Raw genomic sequence first — 19,628 nt, 5'->3', positions numbered from 1 at the left:
TCTAACTATTGACTTGATGCACACCCGGCGAAACAGCTACACACCACCTCCTACATTTCTTGGTTCAGTTTCCAGATTTGAGCCCTTCCACCTTTATCCTGGAAAGCATCAGCAAGCTGTCATTCGAAGACTCCAGTCAGGCCCTACCGATGGTGGCGGAGCTTAGTGCTTCTTGGTCTCATACTCTCCATAATTCTTGGTCCAGATGATTTCGCGCGCGGGGTCGACAACAGCCCCGTCTTCTTCACGTTTCTCGTACTCTCCGTAGTTCTTGGTCCAGATGATCTCACGCGCCGGGTCGACGATGACAGTGCCCTCTTCGTCGCGCTTGACCGGGGCACCCACAGCACCCAAAGAGGCGATCAAGAGGAGAACAAGAGTTCTAGCAAGCATAGTGAAGGTTGACGAGGGGTAATGTGGTTAAGGTTCTTGGAGGATGAAGTCAAGTCTAAGATGAATCCGCTTCACGGCCTTTTCAGGATAGATGACACTTTCCACCAAGGTGTGGCAAACGCAAGGCTTTATATGTCCGGGCCTCAAGGGAATAAGAGAATCATAAAAACATCACACCCTGGTAGGTATCAGAGCTCGCAGGCAAATGGGTGACGGGCCCGAGGCTCAGAGATTCGGTCGAAGGAAGCTAGTTGCTCCTACTGCAGGAGTTTGTGCCTTCCATATCGAACCTGGATCCGGTGCAGTCCGGGCATGAGTGAAGTACCTGATCTAGTCCCCTCATACTTTGCTATCTTCCGTGATGTTTGGCCTGATCATCGACGGCCGCGGACAGTGTCGCGGCCCTCACGAGCAATCCAGGCGGCGAGTTAGCCCCCGACGGCCGCACTGTGTCGGTTCTCGTTACAGAGTAGATAGCTCGGTGAAAATCCCCATGAGAAGTTCACTTTGTTCTGATGAGGGATTTTCATGACGATTCTCGCAAGGCGAATGCTGTTTCAGGCTCGTCGTGCCGCTGACAAGTTAGGGTTGCGGTGGAGGTTTGTGACCGTATCAAAAACATGTACTGTACTACCTGTATTACAATACGTTCCAGCTCATGAGTACAATACAGTACACTCAATCATGAGTTACACCTTGCCCTTCTAACCTTATCTTTCGATGACACCACCTGCAACAATAATAAGCACTAAACTAATCACAACAAGATCCTTCCGATGCGGGGTCGAACACATAAACAAGCATGTCAGATACGAAAATAGCTGCATCAACCTCCATTCACCCTCTCTGTGAAACCAGTGACGTACTTCCATCAGCGCACTTCACAGTCTTCTGGACTTACCCTCCCGCTAATCACGAATCAATTGCTCGAGCAAGATGACCGAGTGGAACGTACTAACCGCAACTGCAACGCAGCTGAGCCGTCTCCTGCAGGAGGGCCACACGACGAGTCACGACATTGTCCAGGCCTATCTGGCACAGATCGACCAGCACAACCGCGCCGGCCTGCAGCTGCACGCGTTGATCTCCGTCAACCCCGCGACGGCCCTGGCCCAGGCTGCCGACCGCGACCGCGAGCGAGCCCAGGGTCGCATCCGCGGCCCCTTCCACGGGGTCCCAATCATCGTCAAGGATGCTATCATCACGTCGCGCGCGTTGGGACTCCCCACCACCGCCGGGGCCGTGGCCTTCCAGGATACCTACGGACGCGCCAACGCAGCGATTATCGAGTCTCTGCTCGACCAGGGAATGATCATCCTCGCCAAAGCGAGTATGACGGAGTTCTGCGGCCTCAAGGCGACCTGTATCACCGCGGGCTGGTCGGCCGTGAACGGCCAGACCCAGTCCCCCTATATTGCGGGGGGGTTCCGCCCGGACGATCTCTTTATCGGTCGCTCGGGGCCCGGCGGGTCCTCGTCGGGGTCGGCCGTGGGCGTTGCCGCGGGCTTTGCGCCGCTGGCTCTGGGCACAGAGACCTCGGGCTCTGTCTGCATGCCCACCAACCGCGCGGGGCTGTATTCCATCACCGTCACGCAGGGCTCGGTCCCCCTTGAGGGGGTCTTTTCCTTGAGTAGGGACTTTGACAAGATAGGGGCTATAGCGCGGTGTCCCGGGGACCTCGCGGTGCTGGCACACGCTCTGAGTGGAGTGGAGTATACACCGCCGGCAGGATGGACGGACGTGTCGGTCGGCTTCGTTGATCCTCTCGTATGGGACGCTTTCGCGTTTCAGAAGTCACCAGACCCGGATGTAGAGCAGCAAATTGTAGGTTATGTCCTTATTTGACTTGATGTGCTGTCTGCTGAAGCTCTACAGTTGAGTAGCTATGAGTGGGCGAGATCGCAGATTGCGCAGCGAGGAGGCCGCGTTGTCTACCCGGTAGAGTTGCCGACCATGGAGAGGCTGCACTACGAGGGCCAGAGTGTGAACTACTCCGTCGCATGTAAGAGACCCTGCTGTGGAATTTCTGTATACAGAACTAATGTGGGACAGTCTATGAGTTTCCAAAGTTGTTCGAGACATTCTGCTCCATGCTAGAGGAGCCTAAAGTGCAATCGGTTCCGGAATTGATCAAATGGAACAAGGATCATGCCTCAATTGCGATGCCGCCACGTAAGGAAACCAACAGACATGGTACCTTGACTGATACTAGAGCTAATTTATTATAGCCCATACTGATCAAACTGACTTGCTGGAGACGCTAAAATCGTCCATGGATGATGAGAAAGCGGCCGCAGCAAAGGCTTACGCTCAACGCCTCGCGGGGCCAGAGGGTATCGACGCAACGCTTGGCAAGCACGGAATCGATATCATCATCGGACCGGGAGATTGCGCTATCTGCGCGGTTGCTGCTCTTGCGGGATATCCTACCGGTATGGTTCCTCTCGGGCGCTTGGAAGGGCCAGGTGGGTTGGGTCAGCCTCAAGGATTGATGTTGATAAGCCGCGCTGGGGGGGAACAAAAGCTTCTACAGTTTATGCATCAGTGGAAAGAGATAGCAGGAGACTGGAAGGTTCCCCCTTTACTGGCTTGAGGGTTGAATGATGTGACTTCCCCGCTGTCGCGCCGCTGTCCACCATGATGTCAATTGATCAGCTAGACTACACAGTCAACATCTCAATCAAGGCCCGACTATACTTCATGCTCTTGATATTCCAAATCCAGAGCAGCTAAGCGCCCAAAGCAGGAACCACTACTAAGCCCAAGTAAGAGATGGTTTGCCACTCATCGACCAGAAACCATCGCGCCCACCAAAGTCGGGTTAGTAAGTCGTGTCCGTACTCGTCGGCTCTGCTCCACGAACGTAGAAGTACGGCATCGAGTACCAGGAAGCAAAATGTGAAAATCGCCATCGCCAACGATGTGCAGTGCGCTGCACGAGATCCGGTGACCTTCCCTTCTCTGAATGGCTGCCGGCGCAGACTCATCGTCTTCCGGAGGCACTCGATATGGGAGATCACAATGACGACCCCGCTTCCGAGAGTCCACAAAAGTTGCAGCGCGTCGCGAGACTCGTTCCGATCGCGTAGCATCTCTCTCTCGCGGCCTACGGTAAAGGCGAATGCAGCTGCGCCGAGGACGTAAGCCACCCACGGAGACGACTTGTCTTGACTGGGTCGGGATCGCAAGGACTGAAGAGCAAAGAATACAACGGCTGCATTCCGGCACGCCCGTAGTATGATATTCAGGGTCCGAATCGTTTCACAGGCATACGGGTAACCGTGGCGGTTGATGTAAGTGAGGTTCGCCCAGGCGATCGCGGCGTCGAGGCAAACCAAGCAGATTACCAAGACGAACAGTCTAGATCTGTGCACTTCCATCGACGGTCGACCCTTGAAATGGTTGATTGCGACCGCAACGCTCAGGCACAAGCTGCTCAGAAAGCAGAAGGCCATGAAATGCCATTTTCCCACTTGTATAGCGGGAAGATAGCCATGCGCGGAATGCAAGCGCATGACAGCGCTAAAAGTGGACGCCGTGAAGCCAATTGCTTCGACGCAGTATGAGCCAGACCCCGTGAGAGGAAAATAGATGGTGCTAGGGTACTGTGAGATGTGTACAGCCTCCGTCAAGATCGGATGATTTGCGTCTTCTAACCGGCCGATGAAGGCGCCGTAGCTTTCTGGGCGGCATGCGCCAGCTTCGATTGCTATACTGTCACAGACATAGTGCATCTATCAGCGGTTAGTTATTGTTCAATACTGATTCATGGTTCGCACCACTCACCTTTCCGTTGATGACTTTCCCGCCCAACTGTCCGTCACTCTTGCGGAAAATAGCAACGCTGACGATGGGATCTTTCTCCGCTGTCACCAGGTTGGCAAAGTTGAGAGTTATGGCAGACTGCGGATACGCCCCGGAGGCCAAGGTGCCTGGCGAAAAGCTGGCGGGTCCGAAGGCCTCCACACACTGTCTCCAGTGCGATTGATTCTAGTATAGTTAGCAATCATGCCGTCGAGAGCCCCGGAAGTGCTAGTCATGAAAGTACCAGTTGATACCGCTGTGCCATAGCACCATTAGCAATGTTGAGAATCAAGGAGAGCCAGAATGTGAGGTGATGCATGGCTGTCTTCTGTTTAGCACGCTGCAATGCTTTGGGGTATCCCACGTTGGCTCAATCTCATATACCTTTTCCAAGTTTTCCTTGCCATTGTAACGTCCGAATCCGTGTCTACATGCAAGCCTCGGTTGGTGTTCAGCAGTAGTGAGCAAGCTATTACCTGCATCTGTGACAGTCACGTAGTCGGTCTGGATCAGCCGTGCGGTCTACAGTATTACAACGAGACGAGACGTGACTGATACACACAGGTATTGTGTTTCTTCGTTCTGACGTGATCTGCTAGCTTTGTAAAGAAACACCTTATCAGCAGACCCTGATTGGAGCTCTCCTTAGTGGTTTCAGGGTCCGGGCCATGCATCGGATTCCGTCGGCGCAGAATTGATCGACGCAGCCTAACTCCGAGCCGTCCGAGGAGCCTATGCCTCATTTGCGAGTGGATATACCTCACGATACTTCAGTTAGCCCTTAGTTAATGTCAAGATGAACACAGGGTCTTTCGTTCTCCCCGCTTGCTTCTCATTCTCAACGGCCACCTCATCCTCCATTCCCCTTTCTCCTCGAGATGATGTCGAAACAATCCCAACGCTATTCTCAAGTCCCCTCCGAGGACTCGGACCTAGGCGATGAGACTTCTATTCCCACATCCGGCTGGCGGGCGAAATTTCGCTATCGCGGCTGGATCTGTCTGGTTTTGCCCGTCGTTCTTTTTTTGACGTCTCTTGTCAATCTGTTTGTAGCGGCCAAGTATCGTGTCAACGATCGGACATGCGCGCAGCATATGAATGCTGTTTGTAAGAATATGCTCCATTGTTTAAACGGATGTGAGTGACTAACGCTGGACACGTACCAGCACCTGCCATGGAGGCCGTCGAGTATGAATGGAAGACGTTTGAGAATGATTTCTTCCACCAGTCCGTCTATCGCGGTCCTCCTTCCGTCGAACTGGAGAAGGCGTGGGATGAGCTCTGGGATTGTAGGTCTCCACAATTTCTCTTTGTCCAAGTATTTTGACACATGTCCTCACAAATCTCCAGACGGCGCCTTCAGCGTTCCGCACGAGATGCTACCCAAACTCAACAAGTCCACCACGGGGTGGCGCGAGATATCGCACGAGCGAGGCGGCGGTGTGGCTGGCCTGCTGGAGGGGTTCCATCAGATTCACTGCTTGGTATGTGGTGACCCCAGCGATTTGATCAGGAACGGCGGCTAACGAGTTGGTGTTCCTACACTACGTAGAATCTGATCCGTCAATACACATACCGCGACCAGTGGGATTATAGCGCTCTTCCGTCCTTTGACGGGACCCCTCAGCTGGTGCGGCACCATGTGGATCACTGCATCGAGACCCTGCGCATCAATCTCATGTGCACGGCGGACGTGACCCCATACCTGATCCAGCTCAATCCCAATCGAAAGCTTGGGGAAGATCCGAACTTCAATACGCTGCACAAGTGCCGGAAGTGGGATAGGTTGGTGGACTGGGCCAAGCAGCATGAGGTTTTCAGAACGGTGGATCCCGCGTCTGCGCATGACGGTCATTCCTGACGTTTTCTCAGCATAGGTACTACAGTAGATAGTTCGAGCTGTGGTTTGACAGTGATTTCAGTATCAATAGTTACATTCGGTAGATTGAGCATCATGGACATCAGGTGACTGGAAGAGCCATCACTTAGCCGACGAGATAGCCAACTGAAAAGTTTGGAATAACCGCATAAGGAGCAAGTTGTATTCTGAGTGGTAAAGGTGATACCGACATTGACATCGGAGTTTTGAGTGGGCTGTAGTCACAGTCAGGCTCAGTCTTACTGCAGTTGGCCATAAATAGCGGCGGTATCCTGTGCAAAGTGAAACATATCTGTCAGTCTGCGTGTTCCAATTATTGACCCTAACCCGCAACGCCTTTGATCCCACCTCGCCATGCACCTCAAAACTCCTTCTTGGCTCAACCCACCCCACGTGTCGCCAGTACAATGGGCATGCCACTTGGCATTTTTTCTATTCTCCATTCTGTGTGGCACTTGGATGGCGTCGAATCGACTTGTCTGTCAGCTCCCCACGGCCCGAGTCAGTAGTCAACGAGCGACGCTCGAGATGCCCGTGTACGGAGAGGACGAGTACGAGTTCGCTCGTTTCGTGGGTCATCCCGACGCCCCCAGCCCCTTCAGAGGACCACCTTCTCCCGCCGTCGACGAAATGTGGAACAGTCTTTGGGCCGACAACATGCTGGTCTCCGAGCGGGAGTATGCGCTCTCCCAGCCCCAGGACCGCCGGGCGGGGGTGTACGGTGCCTCGTCAACGAGCCAGGGCTTTTTCGCGACTTTCGAGTCGACCCATCAGTTACATTGCTTGGTTGGTTACCTCGCTCAAATGGCCCAGATGCTGGCATCGCCCTAATTCCAGCTAGTATAACCTCTTTCGCGCGTCGCATGTGGACTATTATGAACCAGAAAGAAAGTTCCTGCTCCACAACCCGGAGAAGTATCACGCCCGTCTGGGTGAGTGTTTTCCCGGCAATTTGTACTGGTTGCGTTGGGCTGACGACGGACTGAGACCACTGTACGGAGATCCTGAGGCAGAAGCTTATGTGGTATGTGTTGTCCTTCACCGGTCGTGATCCGCTCTGTCTAATCCAGCGACAGTGATGCCGATGCGAGTATCGTGACGTACGCATGGGGGAATGATACCGAGAGCTACGAGGCAGACTTTAGTGTGTTGCATCAGTGTAGAAATTATGAGACGCTGCTGGATTGGAGTCGGAAACATTCTGCTACGGGAGCCGTGTTTACGAGGGACTAGAAGTTCTTGGGAATGGGGATATTGATTGCGTGGAGAAAAAACCATGTGACTAGTGAGAAGATCGTGGCGAAGGGTGTACTCTAGCATTCAATCCGACATCCAACACCAGCACTACTTTCTGCAACCTTCCCCTGTCAGTTATTCCCCATCGATGTAGACAATATGGCCCGGACGAGGCAACGTCTCCGGGTCAAAGTCCTTCCCGTCGACGGGCCCGAGATGGGGATGCACCACACGCCCGGCAGCGCCGATGGAGTGCTCCTTCGTCCAGGCGAAAATGTCGTCCCAGTTCCGGCAGGTGCGGGTGGTTTGAAAAACCGGCCACGGGAAGGGGTAGCCCTCGACCCAGCGAACGGGCATCAGACTCAGATCCGCGTGGCATTGGATACTGTGTCGCAGAATATCGAGGCAGTGGCCCAGATGGTACTCGGGGGTCGGATCCTCCTGGAGTTTGATCTCCCGGCCCAGAATCTTGCGGCGAAACCAGTTCTAGATTGATATGGTTAGCAGTTGCTTGACGTGACCAACGCAGACATTCCCACCAAGCAGTGCAGCTCATGATACACTTCCAGCCCAGCAAGATACCCTGATCCGTCCTCCAAGCGCACGGACGTTTGGTTGATGCGATCAAGGTCTGCCTTGTCGACCTTGATCCATCCGTCTGGAGAACTGGTGTTAACGGGGTTTGTTCAGAGCGGTTCTCGCCCAGGAATGAACGTACATGGCCCATCTTGACTGATCTCACGCCACAGTCGATCGGCCTCCGGGGTATCCTGGGCGTACGGAGAAGTCTGTCCGATCCCAACATCGGTCATTTCGACTTCATGATTCAAGACCCGTTGCAATTGCGCTATATGATACTCAGTTAGTCTCGCACCCCGACCCGTCACGCCTGGGAGACGTACGGATGACGAAGTCAATCTCCGGTGTTTTGCCATTTCTGTGCTTGTAGATCAATACAAAGAAGCCGAGATTCATCGCGAGGAACACTATGTTGATAAGTGTAAAGGCCGCTCCCCGCAGCCTTTTACGGTGGGGGGAACGCCGTTCGGATGTGTCCAGGACGTCTGCAGCATCCTCGGTGGATGGCGCACGGTGATAATCGGTCTTGGTGAAAGGGCGGGCAATGGACATCTTTTTGAGTAACATGTTTAATTATGCGGTGGTTGGCTTTCCTTGGGCATGGACCTTTGCTAGAGAAGAAAGCTTGAATAGATACAATGCACCCAGGTACAGGCTGTCACTGTGCGTGGTGAGTATTTTCCCTCCCTGCTCGCCGGGGGCAACAGGGGGAGGCTATCGACTACCCTCACTCCTGTACGCAAATCGACCCCGCACGTTGTGCTTGCTAGAGATAACAAGCTTCGTCAAAAGCCTTGTTTTACTGTGTCTGACACCATGCATGTCCGAGCCTGCATTACCCTGCATTAAGCATCCTGTATTTCTCTGTCAGAAGGATTGTTGCCGGGGGTGGTATTATTACCGTCTTACCACATCGGGGTAATACTTTAAACACGGGACAACAACCTGCAAAACAAATACTAACTCCACTGCAATGCAACCCTGCTTCGTTGTCATGGCATGGCATTTACCCGAAGGAGTAACTACCCAAGGGCTCGATTTACGTCTTGAAGTTTTGCTGTGCGAGAACGACACATCGGCTCGGTCCCGAGTCCAAGTGAAGCGGAAACGAGAAGACCCTCTCCCCACAGCCTACGATACTGGGTGTCTCCCACAACTTTCAACCGTGCCTTTCTGCATTGCACGCCCGTGCAGAACTGAACACCTCCCACTGCCCAGAAGCTTACAAAGGTTGAATTGTGCAGGATTATCTACCAAGATGATGGGACTCCAACATTTACTGGGTTGGCGACGTACGCAGCCCAGCCGAATGATCATTCCTACGAGCGACGAGGACGGCGAGGAGGAACTCTTCCTTCCTTCTGAGCCCCATGAGAAGAGACGTTTCGAAGAGACAAGAGCCGAAGCGCTGCCATGGATGATTTCCACTTTCACACTGGGCGCATGCCTCCTCGTCCTCCTTCTGCTCGCATATCCGGCGTCCGGTGGTCAGAGCTACGAGGTTGGATACGCGACCGAGATGCGTGAGTTCCTGCCCACCAAGTGCACTTTAAACACAACATATCTGGTTGGGTGGGCCGCTGACTGAATCCGTAGAGGCTGCCATACCGCAGATCGAGCTGGAACGAGTCCGGTTCTGGGGCGGGATCAAAGCCGATGAGAACGGTACGTTCTACATGCATTTCAATCCCGCCGATAACGTGCGATACGTTGGGAAGCCCACGCGCGAGTTGGATGCGGCCTGGGATCGTTTGGCTGGTGAGTCGGGCCTTTGACACGGAAATATAGGTGATAAAGTTGAAAGTACTGACTTCTCCGCCACTGTGCAGGACAATTCATTCCTCTCACGCAAGAGGAATCTGAGAGTGTGGAGGGAGATATATCGGAGCACGATGGCATCTACTTGGCTGCGTGAGCAGAGTTCCAAATTTTCCCGGGTAGCAGAGCACCTTGTTTGCTGACGATTGATTGCCCTAAAAAAGCACGGCCGTTCAGCATAGTCTTCACTGCCTGGTAGGCCATGCAAACCCCCCTTGTTCCCCACCAGCTGCCAATGATTGACACCCTCCAGAACTACCTACGGCAAGCTATTTACGATGATTACTATCCTTCCATTCATGAGATTCGTCCGCATATCCCCGAATACTGGTTGCACGTGGGTAAGTTACCCGCGTCGAGCTTTGAGTGCAGGGGAAAAGTTGAAGCTAAGCAGTCGGTCGAACTAGACCATTGCATCGAGACTTTGCGACAAGAGATTCAGTGCGCAGGGGATCTAACCCCGGTGCCTAAGGTGTGGAATGAACATGCGGGGCAACTGTTGGCTGATATTGAGGCCACGCATACCTGTCGCAAGTTTGAGCGGATTCTCGAATGGACGGAGACTCGTTAGATCGCAACAGAATAATAATGCGAAAGCAATTGGATGAAATTCTTCACTGTTAAACCATGCACAAACAATCACTTGCGTGCAAGATAGAGCAAACCTCTCTTCGAATAGAAAGTGTACCGCCAAGCGAAGCTTTCTATGAGCCCTCGCAATGAGCCCTCGCAGCAGTTATGTCAGCTCGCATTAGTTACCATCGACTGAGACATTCCATCAACTCGGCCGAGTCCATAAGCCGATGTTTGTCAGAGAGCCTGTATTAATGTCACTCCGACTTCGATCGAAGTGATCGCCTCACAACTGTGGGGCGTCAATGTGGTATCTTTCGTACCCGATAAGACGCGTAAGAGTGACGGTTAGATTACCAGCTGTATGTGACATGCGGTAAGTCAGTACAGGTCCACTTCATACAGTACGCCGCGTTCTCAGATTACCACATAGGTAGTGTACCAGGCTCTCATGCATGGATGGATGCAAGGTCGGACTGACTTCAGGCTTGCACTAGGTAAACTTGAAATCAGGATTGCGATTATTAGCACAGATAGAGATATGATCGGTTATCGATTTTGCAGAACTGCCGTGCCCAAGGTAAATCATACCCGGCAGCCTGCGGGGGAAAAAGTTCTTGGCCCTCCAACACGCGAGAACGTTGGACGTCCCCTGAAGCACGGTGTGATTATGTCTTGTGTGCTGCATCTGTCGTCCAGGCCTATTCCCATACTCTCTTCTTGAGCTCTGTCTACAAGCATATATCGTCAGTACAGTCAGATCGCAGTCATGGTACGCCCGCAGAAAGAAGAGGCAAACGAGCGCATGTCGGATGCTGCGACTGAAAGCCTACTCGATGGCCACTCGAGATCGAGTCGTTACTACAGGTTAGAAAGAAAGTTCTGCTGGGGATTTTCTTGTGGACAGCAACTGTCTAGGGCCTTGCACCTAATCCTCCTATCAACTTTAATCGCTTTCCTCATCGCCTACATTGTCATTCTTCAGCACGACCACCTTGTCAAACAGCTCCGCGCCCCGGGCCCAGTTCTCTCCCCTCCACAGCTTTCCTCGTCGATTTTACCCCATGCTGGGCACTTACCAAGGCCATCCGCACACTGGACCGACTGCGGCAGTTCCCCCGAGGAAGCCATTTCCAAGGGCTGTCGCTACGACGTGATCCTCGTCGCCTGGGTACCAGCGGATTGCTTCGACGAGGAGCTGATGGAGAGCTACCTCGCTGAGGTCGAGTATCCCTTTTGGCTCGACCGCGCGCTGCAGCAACCAACAACTCTGACGGAGGTCCGCCGCGGCATTCACCCGGTGGTTTTCTCGAACCAGGAGTTCCACATGGCGCACTGCGCGTATTTCCTCGAGATGTCCATTCGCGGGTTCCGGCAGCGGCGCGTCTGGGATAACACCACGCTGGACATGGAGCACATGCGGCATTGCGCGCGCACCGTCCGGGACCATTGGCTGCCGGAGATGGGGTATTCGCCGCTTCATATGGTGTGGCATTCGTGCGGAAGACCGGAGGAGTGAGGGGGGTCGTGGTTGAAGGTCAGGCTGCGCTATATTGATATAGAGGATTGAGATTCAATGCCATTATGATATGATTTAAAGGATCAAATGAGGAACCCTATATACTGCTTGATAGTTGAGCGTAGATCGAAGTTGATGTCTCGATAGACACCCATTCTCTGAGCTTCAGCTTGATCTTATAAGCGCATAGCCGAAGTATATGAACATTTTGAGGTCCAGGCACAGTACGATTATTTTCACATCCTTCGCCATTTTCCTTGCTTTTGCTTGTCCAGAAACGACCATCATCGGAGCTTTGGGCGAGATATACGAACTCTCTTCACCAATACGGGCCAGTATTTCGTCGAGGAGGATTGCGGTTCTGAGAGGTAAAAACCGCACGTAGTAGATACACGCCTCAACAACCTGCTCGCCTACATTCTCGCATTGTATTCATAGAGGGCTCGGAATAGTTGACATTGCATTCATAGAGACTCGAAGCTGCAGAGAAGTTGCCGGTGTGGAAACTCTGCCTGTGTGCCATCTTGCATCCAGTCTTCTGAAGCACTATCCGCAAAGGCCTTATATTGCTTCTTCGCGTCCATCCAAGCCCTAACTTTAGTACAAGTTTCAGATGACGTATAATACTTGTCTGGTATTTTGTTAAACTCTGCAATGCATTAGTCATGTTGCAGTGTAGCGATTAAGATAGAGTAGATAAAGACATACTAATGAATTGAGACCGTGTTCAGTGGCTGCAAAGAGAAACGCGAGCCTTCTTCTAGGAAAACGATCCCACTTGAAGCCACGGCAGTGCCTTTCTGAGTTAGTTGGAAAATGTACAGGTAAAAGGAGGGACGTACTCTTCGGAATATATAAAACCTACGGATCTGCGGCTCCAGACTCTAATAATATACTTTATAATCGGTTCGAAGCACCTCCTGCATCGATGACGTGTTTGGCCTGAAAGCCGGTCATTTCCGTCTGGAAATAGAGCTACTCAAAGGCCATTGGACAAGTGCAGATATCATTCATATGGGATAGATTCAGCGATTCTTGCATATACTAGGCCAATTTTCGCTGCATTTGGAAAGTCACGTCCCTGGAGGGTCTATGGTGTTCCTATGATGATCCTCACCATATGTTGATCCGAGGTAGGGAAATCCAGGTACAGGAGATGTAAGGAGTGTACAGCACAGATGTTTCTATGGAAGCTCCGCGGTGGCTGCGCTTTGATGGCTAAAATGAAGATAGCGCATGTGAAAAACTTCCCATGAAGGAACGGACCGCAGCTTTGGTCATGAAATCTAATTCACGACATGCCATACATGAGTGATTCCCCAACGCTCAAATCCCCCCAACTGAGCATGCCCAGGTGGTTTGCCAAGACGATTACGAGGAATCATCAATACTGCGCTTCCGACTTGCTATTGGCTTTGACTTGCCCGGCTCCCCGCCTGCTTGGCTAAACATGTAGCGCCTTGACTAAATCTGGGCAGGTGGCGCAGGGCTACAGGATCCGGAAGGCACGATTTAACATGCGGTACACGGGGGACATAGACACGGTTTAAAAAGAGAGAAGTGACGCGGAAGCAAAGAAAAACACCCACATTACGCTGTGGTCTCAGTGTTCGAGCATCATCGGCATGGCTATGGATCTAAGAGTCGGACAAGTATCTGGTATTTTCGCGACCGGGGTGGATATCGATGTGCCCGCCTTTCTACCCAGTGCGTGACTTATCCACTGAAAGCTTTGCAGCATGGATCAGATTAAGCGATGGCTAGAGGAGCGAGTTGTAGACAGTCAGAATTTGATATAGAGCATATAATCCTCTAAGAAGAGACTGTAGCTTCTCCTTTGCTTCTGTTATTCGTAGCAATCCCTACCTCAAGAAAGGTACTTTCGGCCGTACAAATGGAGTCAAGCACTAAGTTGAATAGACAAACATGGAATTTGTCTCGTCGAGACATGGGAGGTGCTCAGAGATGGGAAAATCATTTACTCACATTTAGGAAAACTATCCAATGCCCTGGTCGGAACCCGACCCGCAAAAGCAGGACGATGATATGTTGATCAGCCACGTCCTCGGAGGGAGACCCGAGCTGTTGCATACCCCGGCAGCGATTTCCGAAATACCCCCGGAGTGAGACACTGTTGTTTTTCAGATGATGGAGGGAAGCGGTCTTAGATGCATGACGCAGGATCCACAATCCCCACAACTACCGTGACTAGGTTGCAAGCGTAGAGAGAGGAAAATCATGGGGAAACGGGGTACGAAGGCATGACGAGAGGCCTCCTGTATTGGCCTGTCTTCTCTCCCTAAATATATAATCTTTCAGTCCGGTCACCTCCAGTCCACACGTTCTATCTCTCATTTAAATAATCTATCCACCTGAATATCATGATGACCACTCCAGCCACGTTGAGTCTGCAGCCACTCTCTGACCTGACAACGTCCCAGAGGCCATCGAATTGGCCCTTGCGAATTTCTTTTATCTTCTCGACGGCTATTCACCGGAGGCAGCCATTCAATGGAGCCAGGTGTGCCGAAAGAATGGCGAATTCCAGGCCTTTGGGAAAGTATTTAAAGGTCATGAGGGTAGGTAACATATTGTCATCCAACAATAGCTTTTGGGTCCATAGCCAAAAAGAAAGATTTACGAGAGTTATCAGATGCTGACAATTGATTCAAGAGATTAGACAACACATCTTAAGGTTTTGGGCTTCTTTTCCAGGTCTTAAACACGTACCGAAGAAAGTGTACAGTAACGGAGGCGACATGATGGATTTGACAGTCCTTACCTCCTACAAAATCACATTCTCTAACAATCAAAGCGTATCAGGAGAGTCTACTGCCCTCCTAGAATATGTGGAAGAAGGCAGTAGGCCTGTTCTCAAAACAAACACGCTCATATTGGTGAGTGCATGTCAAAGTCTCGCAACGTGGAACTCGCTAATGAAATTAGGATCCGAATCCTTTGATGTCAACTCTTACCACTCTTTCTGAGAACAAGGTCCAATCTGCCGACGAACAGCATATCAACAAGTCATCTGTTGTTCACGCCGAGAAAGTTCATCTTGTTGAACAATAACGATGTAGCAGGTAATCGGGCTTATACCAATGATAAGATAGTCTTTGGAAGTATCATTAGGATCCCTCGTTCATCTGTTAATAGGTTCATCATAATCTATATTACCTCCTGCATCTAAAACAGAGTACTCCGTATTCATCAGTCCTTTAGTCGAACGACATTTTCTAGAGTCGTAGGCTTTCTCATCAGGCGTAAGGGAATCCTATGCATGGAAGTAATAGAAAGCTGATGCGGACCAGGGAGTGTCATGACACAAGTACTACGATGGCATTTTGATCCTGACCTCTAACCGCCTCGGCTCCTTCGACGAGGCCGTCAAATCCCGCATCCAGGTCTCCCTGCACTACCCCAATCTGACCCGCGAACAGCGCTACACGATCAGGCGCAACTGGTTCACCCGGCTCAAGCGGCTGGAGAACGCGCAGATCGACTTCGACAACGTCGAGTGCTACCTTGGCGAGCTGGCTCAGCAGGCGCTGAACGGCCGCGAGATCCGCAATGCCATCACGACGGGCCGCCAGCTGCCCAAATTCAATGGCAAGGACCTATCCCATGCCGACCTGCAGCATATTTTCGACGTCTCGGGTCGGTTCAGTAAGTATTTGTGCACTTTGAAAGGGAGGCTTACGGATGACGATATCGCTAGGGATTCTAGGTTAAGATGAGTAATTATGTGTATATATCCTCAGCGTTGTCGTGTAAATCCGCCCTCTTGCCGCCTCCATCAGTATGATTCTCTCCCGCCAAGCAATCGTGCTGCGGATGGATCTTCCTGCGACCACTTGCTATTCCAAGCCTTGTAAAGATGTTGAATCTTACGTCTGGTTCCCGCTTATGCAGTGTAACAGACGCTTAAGTCCTTACGAGGTTGACATAGAATTCCGCAAGCAATGTAGAGCTTAAAACGCAAACCGGTGATGGAAGTCTACATACAATAAGAACTTCGCAAGCCAGCAAAAAAGCATATCATCTCGCCCTTACATCCCGATCACGATCCCAGAACTCCGGTCACAGCAAATTGTGCTTTGTTTTTGTCAACCTCAAGGTCTGATTCTTCTCTTGGTGCGAGATGCAATGGGTAACACTGTCAGATAAGCTACGAACCATCCTGGATTTGACCCCTGCATTTCATGGGGTCACTCTTTTCCTGAAGAGAAAGACATTCTGAAGCCATATTTCCGACGATCACTGCGCGGCGCCACACAGGACAAAGTTTCACGTGCCCGACTAGTTTCGATCGATTGGAAGACTCAGTGCCGTGCAAAACAACACAACAGCCCGGTTTTACCCAGGAACCACAACGCGCCAAGGAAGCGGAATACCGATAGGGCTGAGGTGGTCAGGAGGATGATCTTGAAGTACCAGGCTGTGCGAATGGTTGATGTGCTCTGTTTAGATGGTCAGCACTATATCTGGGTGACGAGGATAAATCTCGCACGCGGGAAAAGCCGAAGAAAGGAAATAAACAAAGGAAGGGAAAAACTTACGGTCAGACACAAGTTCGTGACAGAGGCATTGTTGATCAGAAGCACCAACAATGCATTAGACAGCGACCACAGTAGCACCAAATTGGTGCGAAAGGTCTTGTAGGAGTCGCTCAGCTCCGTCTTTCCATGCTCGACCGGCGGCTGGTAGGGCGTGAGCGCGCGCTTGACAGTCAATTCGAATTCGGTATCGATATCCGCCTGCGGCTTGTCGGCCTCGACGACAAAGTTCGTGGCCGAGGATGGATCATCCGCGGTGGCGGAGGAGTGGTGCGTCTGCGCTGATGGGAGAGCGGACGATTGATCGGAGCCCTTGGTGCCCCATGACACGTCGTGCCAGTTGCAGAATGCATACACCATGAGCACGTTGATCGACGAGGGCATGCCGAGAAAGTAGGCCCACGACGAGGTTATCATGTGCCACGGATCCGCATACAGAATACTGGCCAGCACGTAGATGCCGTACGTCGAAACCAGCGCGATCAGCACCAGGCCGCTGGTCGATGTGAAGAACGAGGACAGGAAGCCCCCCGCGCCGTGGTCGACGTCGATGTCCAGGCTGCCTCCGGCGAAGGCCTGAGCCACGAGATAGAAGGAGAGGACTAGGATGTATACTTGCACGATGGCAAAGTATACCAGGGCTAAGAGGTATGCCATTTTCGATCTAGCCAAGAAACAGATCACGCTGCGTCAGTTGACATTGACGCGAAGAAATGCGGTTCAACGCGCTTACTCACCCTTTCGGTCGATTGCCAAGGGCTAGCACGTATTGCTGGATTAAGAACATCACGTAGGTCGCCTTGATCACATTGTTGACGATCGGGGTTACCTCGTTTCCAAACGGCCAACCGCGGTTTTTGTTGGTCGAACTGGGGACCCCAACAATGTCCATGATGACCGAGGTCGTTAGCCAGTACGATGCTTGAAACAGTCAGCGTTGGCTTCCCAGTCTGTCGAGTTTCTGGCGAGACTGACCGAGAGAGAACCAGGTCATGACGAGCTGGCAGAGATTATACAGGAGCTGGACATGCAACCAAGCCAACCGCAGGGCGTTGTGGCTGCTCTTGTAGATGCGAGTGAAATGCATGATCGAGTATAGGCCGGCCGCGAAGGATCCATTAAGCCACCGTCGTCGCTGGCTCAGAAACTCGGCCGGTGCTGTTTTCATGATGCATTAGTTCTGATCTTGCAGCATCGATCACCATCGGGGAAATGACAATCTACCTTCGGGTACGTCTGTCTCGCCTTTGGAAGCCTTCACATAGGTTAGGTGCCAGTTGAACCCAGCCTTGGCCACGAGTTCAAAGCAAAGGATGCGGTCTTCCGCAAGGAACATATTCTTCTTGAAAATATTCATCCCCTCAATGCCTTTGGGGCCTAGCTTGGCAGATAATGTATGGTCACCGTGAAAGTATTGCTCTAAGGGTCGGCCCATGATTGCCCGGTAGCGATACGCCGAGAACGCCCCCGGGAGAACACTTACATACCCGAAGACGCTCTCCAGCGGTTTGTCCAGAATATTCGAGATCTTATATTCGAAGTTCTGGGCGGCTACCAGCGGGTTTAAAAGCTTTTCCCATTGTTGGCCCAGGAGGGCATGAATTTCGCCGCAGGCACCGCCTAAATTGCGATCATTGTAGAATGCTTCCCACAACGCAAGCAAGGACTTATGGCCCGGTTTGGTGCCCGCATCGATGAGAATACACACCTCCGGGTTCAAGATCCGGCCGAACGCGTTGAACAACCAGCGATGCGAGTTGATCTTCTTGCTATTCTGCTGTTTCAGACAGAAGATCATCTGGACCGGTGGGAGGTTATGGGCCTGGTCGTCGTCGATGCGCGGCCGGACGAGCTCCTGCGCCGGGGTGACGGACAGCTGCGTGGTATACTCAAACTACAAGAGCGTCAGCTTGTCGCACGTACGGATCAGGCAGGGTGAGAACCCGAGGCAGAACAAACAATATGGGCGACGGTCTCCCTACCATCAACATCCCGTTTCATGATCCCGTCTTGGTAAATGCCAATGGTGGCCAAGACGTCCAAAGTATCCTTATCACAGGCGCCGACTCCATCGAACACAAGGCAGACCACGATCTTCTGCCACGCGGGGCCTCCTTTGTTCCAGAACTGGCTCTTCTTCAGGTTGACAATATCACGGATGTTCTGCATCACTCCGTGGAGTGTTCGCGCGGTGAGGACCTTGTCCTCATTGTAGTATGTGATGGCGATCAATAGCTCTGTGTGCCGGTTATACATCGCTGGGCGGAGATTGTAGCCGTTGCGGAGGGTGAATTCGTCGGGGTCGCATGTCGCTGCCGTATCTAGTTTGATACGTCAATCTTGCTCCATATCGATAGCCTTGTTCCCTTTGCTTGTATGAATAGTGTCCCGACAGGGCTTACATCGTAAGTGAGTGAACTCCTCGGGTGAGATACTGGCATCATTGGAATACTGCGGCTCGACCGCATTTTGAATCGCACTTGGAACGGGGTAGTCGACGCTCAGCACCGTCCCTTTGACCAGGTTGATCTTGCGCGTTGGATATCGTCGCAGTCGACTCGCCCCGATTGTTTGGCGCTGCTGCCATCCGGTCGAGAAAGAGGTCTCCTGTACATTGCTCGGCGATGGCGAGACAGGCGGAGCCGGGCTGTTCTCTCGGCTCGGTACGTCTGTGTCTTTCACAAAGGGGTTTCCACTGACGTCGTCTGTGTATTGCTCGACCATACTATAACCGCCGGGATGTATCGTGGACGAAGTGCTGGCCGCCAAGTTGTAGGATGGGGGGTAGTCGGATTCCGCGGAATTGGCCAGCTCATGGTCTCCGTGGTCTTGAGAATCACGCTCGTCCGCGGAGTAGGTACTGGATGGGCCAGCTCTTCCTGATCCCGGATAGAGGGTGAGTGGATAGCTGTGCTCCGGGGAGTGGTCCATGATTTCTTCAGCAACTTGCAATCCCAGGAACGGGGGTATGAACAAACAGCGGATTGAGTGAGAAACTCGATGGAGAGCAATGAGACTGAGAAACAGGTTAATCGAGACTATGCTCGATTCCGAAGACTCAGCTGTGCCCGAAACCCAGGTATGTACCTTCTGATCAGCATCCTCCTTTCCTGGACCCTCTCACAAAGTATGGAATCAAGATTGAAGGTTAGCGATTGGTTTGCTGATCCACCGGGTCCGAGGCAGTAAGTATTCATTGGTGAAGCGGGACCCCTCCCTTATGCCGAACCAATTAAGTCCTGTCTCGAACTAGGTTTGCCGGGCACCCGCT

General features: G+C 52.1%; 10 protein-coding genes across 10 annotated transcripts; 6 read left to right on the top strand and 4 right to left on the bottom strand.

Annotated features, from left to right (window-relative positions):
- Window positions 1-64: 64 nt before the first annotated feature.
- BO72DRAFT_525475 (uncharacterized protein) lies at window positions 65-463 on the bottom strand (the record flags this gene model as incomplete). The annotated part of the gene is made up of 2 exons (XM_040949956.1): window positions 185-463; window positions 65-98 (listed from the first exon to the last, which is right to left on the bottom strand). Exons 1-2 carry the CDS (start codon window positions 391-393, stop codon window positions 65-67), a joined length of 243 nt encoding a protein of 80 aa, XP_040804259.1. The 5' UTR covers window positions 394-463.
- Window positions 464-1,237: 774 nt separating this feature from the next.
- Window positions 1,238-3,083, top strand: BO72DRAFT_398685 (amidase). The gene is made up of 4 exons (XM_040942102.1): window positions 1,238-2,217; window positions 2,269-2,395; window positions 2,446-2,565; window positions 2,622-3,083. Exons 1-4 carry the CDS (start codon window positions 1,330-1,332, stop codon window positions 2,984-2,986), a joined length of 1,500 nt encoding a protein of 499 aa, XP_040804258.1. The 5' UTR covers window positions 1,238-1,329; the 3' UTR covers window positions 2,987-3,083.
- Window positions 3,084-3,122: 39 nt separating this feature from the next.
- Window positions 3,123-4,516, bottom strand: BO72DRAFT_493590 (uncharacterized protein; the record flags this gene model as incomplete). The annotated part of the gene is made up of 3 exons (XM_040948392.1): window positions 3,123-4,127; window positions 4,180-4,383; window positions 4,442-4,516. The coding sequence occupies 3 exons, from the start codon at window positions 4,514-4,516 to the stop codon at window positions 3,123-3,125; spliced, it is 1,284 nt and encodes a 427-aa protein (XP_040804257.1).
- An 855-nt stretch (window positions 4,517-5,371) lies between these two features.
- Window positions 5,372-6,058, top strand: BO72DRAFT_371985 (oxidase ustYa family protein; the record flags this gene model as incomplete). The annotated part of the gene is made up of 3 exons (XM_040941029.1): window positions 5,372-5,486; window positions 5,548-5,681; window positions 5,750-6,058. 3 exons carry the CDS (start codon window positions 5,372-5,374, stop codon window positions 6,056-6,058), a joined length of 558 nt encoding a protein of 185 aa, XP_040804256.1.
- A 477-nt stretch (window positions 6,059-6,535) lies between these two features.
- On the top strand, window positions 6,536-7,309 carry BO72DRAFT_493588 (oxidase ustYa family protein; the record flags this gene model as incomplete). The annotated part of the gene is made up of 4 exons (XM_040948391.1): window positions 6,536-6,862; window positions 6,918-7,008; window positions 7,064-7,100; window positions 7,153-7,309. The coding sequence occupies 4 exons, from the start codon at window positions 6,536-6,538 to the stop codon at window positions 7,307-7,309; spliced, it is 612 nt and encodes a 203-aa protein (XP_040804255.1).
- Window positions 7,310-7,447: 138 nt separating this feature from the next.
- BO72DRAFT_503189 (oxidase ustYa family protein) lies at window positions 7,448-8,064 on the bottom strand (the record flags this gene model as incomplete). Its single annotated transcript, XM_040949102.1, has 3 exons — window positions 7,448-7,798; window positions 7,852-7,970; window positions 8,031-8,064. Coding segments are annotated over 3 exons (504 nt in total), but the record flags the coding sequence as incomplete, so codon positions are not given.
- A 1,085-nt stretch (window positions 8,065-9,149) lies between these two features.
- On the top strand, window positions 9,150-10,311 carry BO72DRAFT_503185 (oxidase ustYa family protein; the record flags this gene model as incomplete). The annotated part of the gene is made up of 6 exons (XM_040949101.1): window positions 9,150-9,414; window positions 9,488-9,649; window positions 9,721-9,802; window positions 9,874-9,904; window positions 9,963-10,050; window positions 10,117-10,311. The coding sequence occupies 6 exons, from the start codon at window positions 9,150-9,152 to the stop codon at window positions 10,278-10,280; spliced, it is 792 nt and encodes a 263-aa protein (XP_040804253.1). The 3' UTR covers window positions 10,281-10,311.
- A 740-nt stretch (window positions 10,312-11,051) lies between these two features.
- BO72DRAFT_493585 (uncharacterized protein) lies at window positions 11,052-11,801 on the top strand (the record flags this gene model as incomplete). Its single annotated transcript, XM_040948390.1, has 1 exon — window positions 11,052-11,801. One exon carries the CDS (start codon window positions 11,052-11,054, stop codon window positions 11,799-11,801), a length of 750 nt encoding a protein of 249 aa, XP_040804252.1.
- Window positions 11,802-14,259: 2,458 nt separating this feature from the next.
- Window positions 14,260-14,656, top strand: BO72DRAFT_346054 (uncharacterized protein; the record flags this gene model as incomplete). The annotated part of the gene is made up of 2 exons (XM_040940664.1): window positions 14,260-14,380; window positions 14,475-14,656. Coding segments are annotated over 2 exons (303 nt in total), but the record flags the coding sequence as incomplete, so codon positions are not given.
- Window positions 14,657-16,123: 1,467 nt separating this feature from the next.
- On the bottom strand, window positions 16,124-19,081 carry BO72DRAFT_503184 (chitin synthase; the record flags this gene model as incomplete). Its single annotated transcript, XM_040949100.1, has 7 exons — window positions 16,124-16,261; window positions 16,361-17,021; window positions 17,095-17,278; window positions 17,333-17,515; window positions 17,582-18,251; window positions 18,317-18,678; window positions 18,760-19,081. The coding sequence occupies 7 exons, from the start codon at window positions 19,079-19,081 to the stop codon at window positions 16,124-16,126; spliced, it is 2,520 nt and encodes an 839-aa protein (XP_040804250.1).
- Window positions 19,082-19,628: the final 547 nt, after the last annotated feature.

This window comes from Aspergillus fijiensis (genome assembly GCF_003184825.1).
Source record: "Aspergillus fijiensis CBS 313.89 unplaced genomic scaffold BO72scaffold_10, whole genome shotgun sequence".
NCBI lineage: Eukaryota > Fungi > Ascomycota > Eurotiomycetes > Eurotiales > Aspergillaceae > Aspergillus > Aspergillus fijiensis.
The sequence above is the reverse complement of the archived record's forward strand: the minus strand, read 5'-3'. Positions and strand labels throughout refer to the sequence as shown.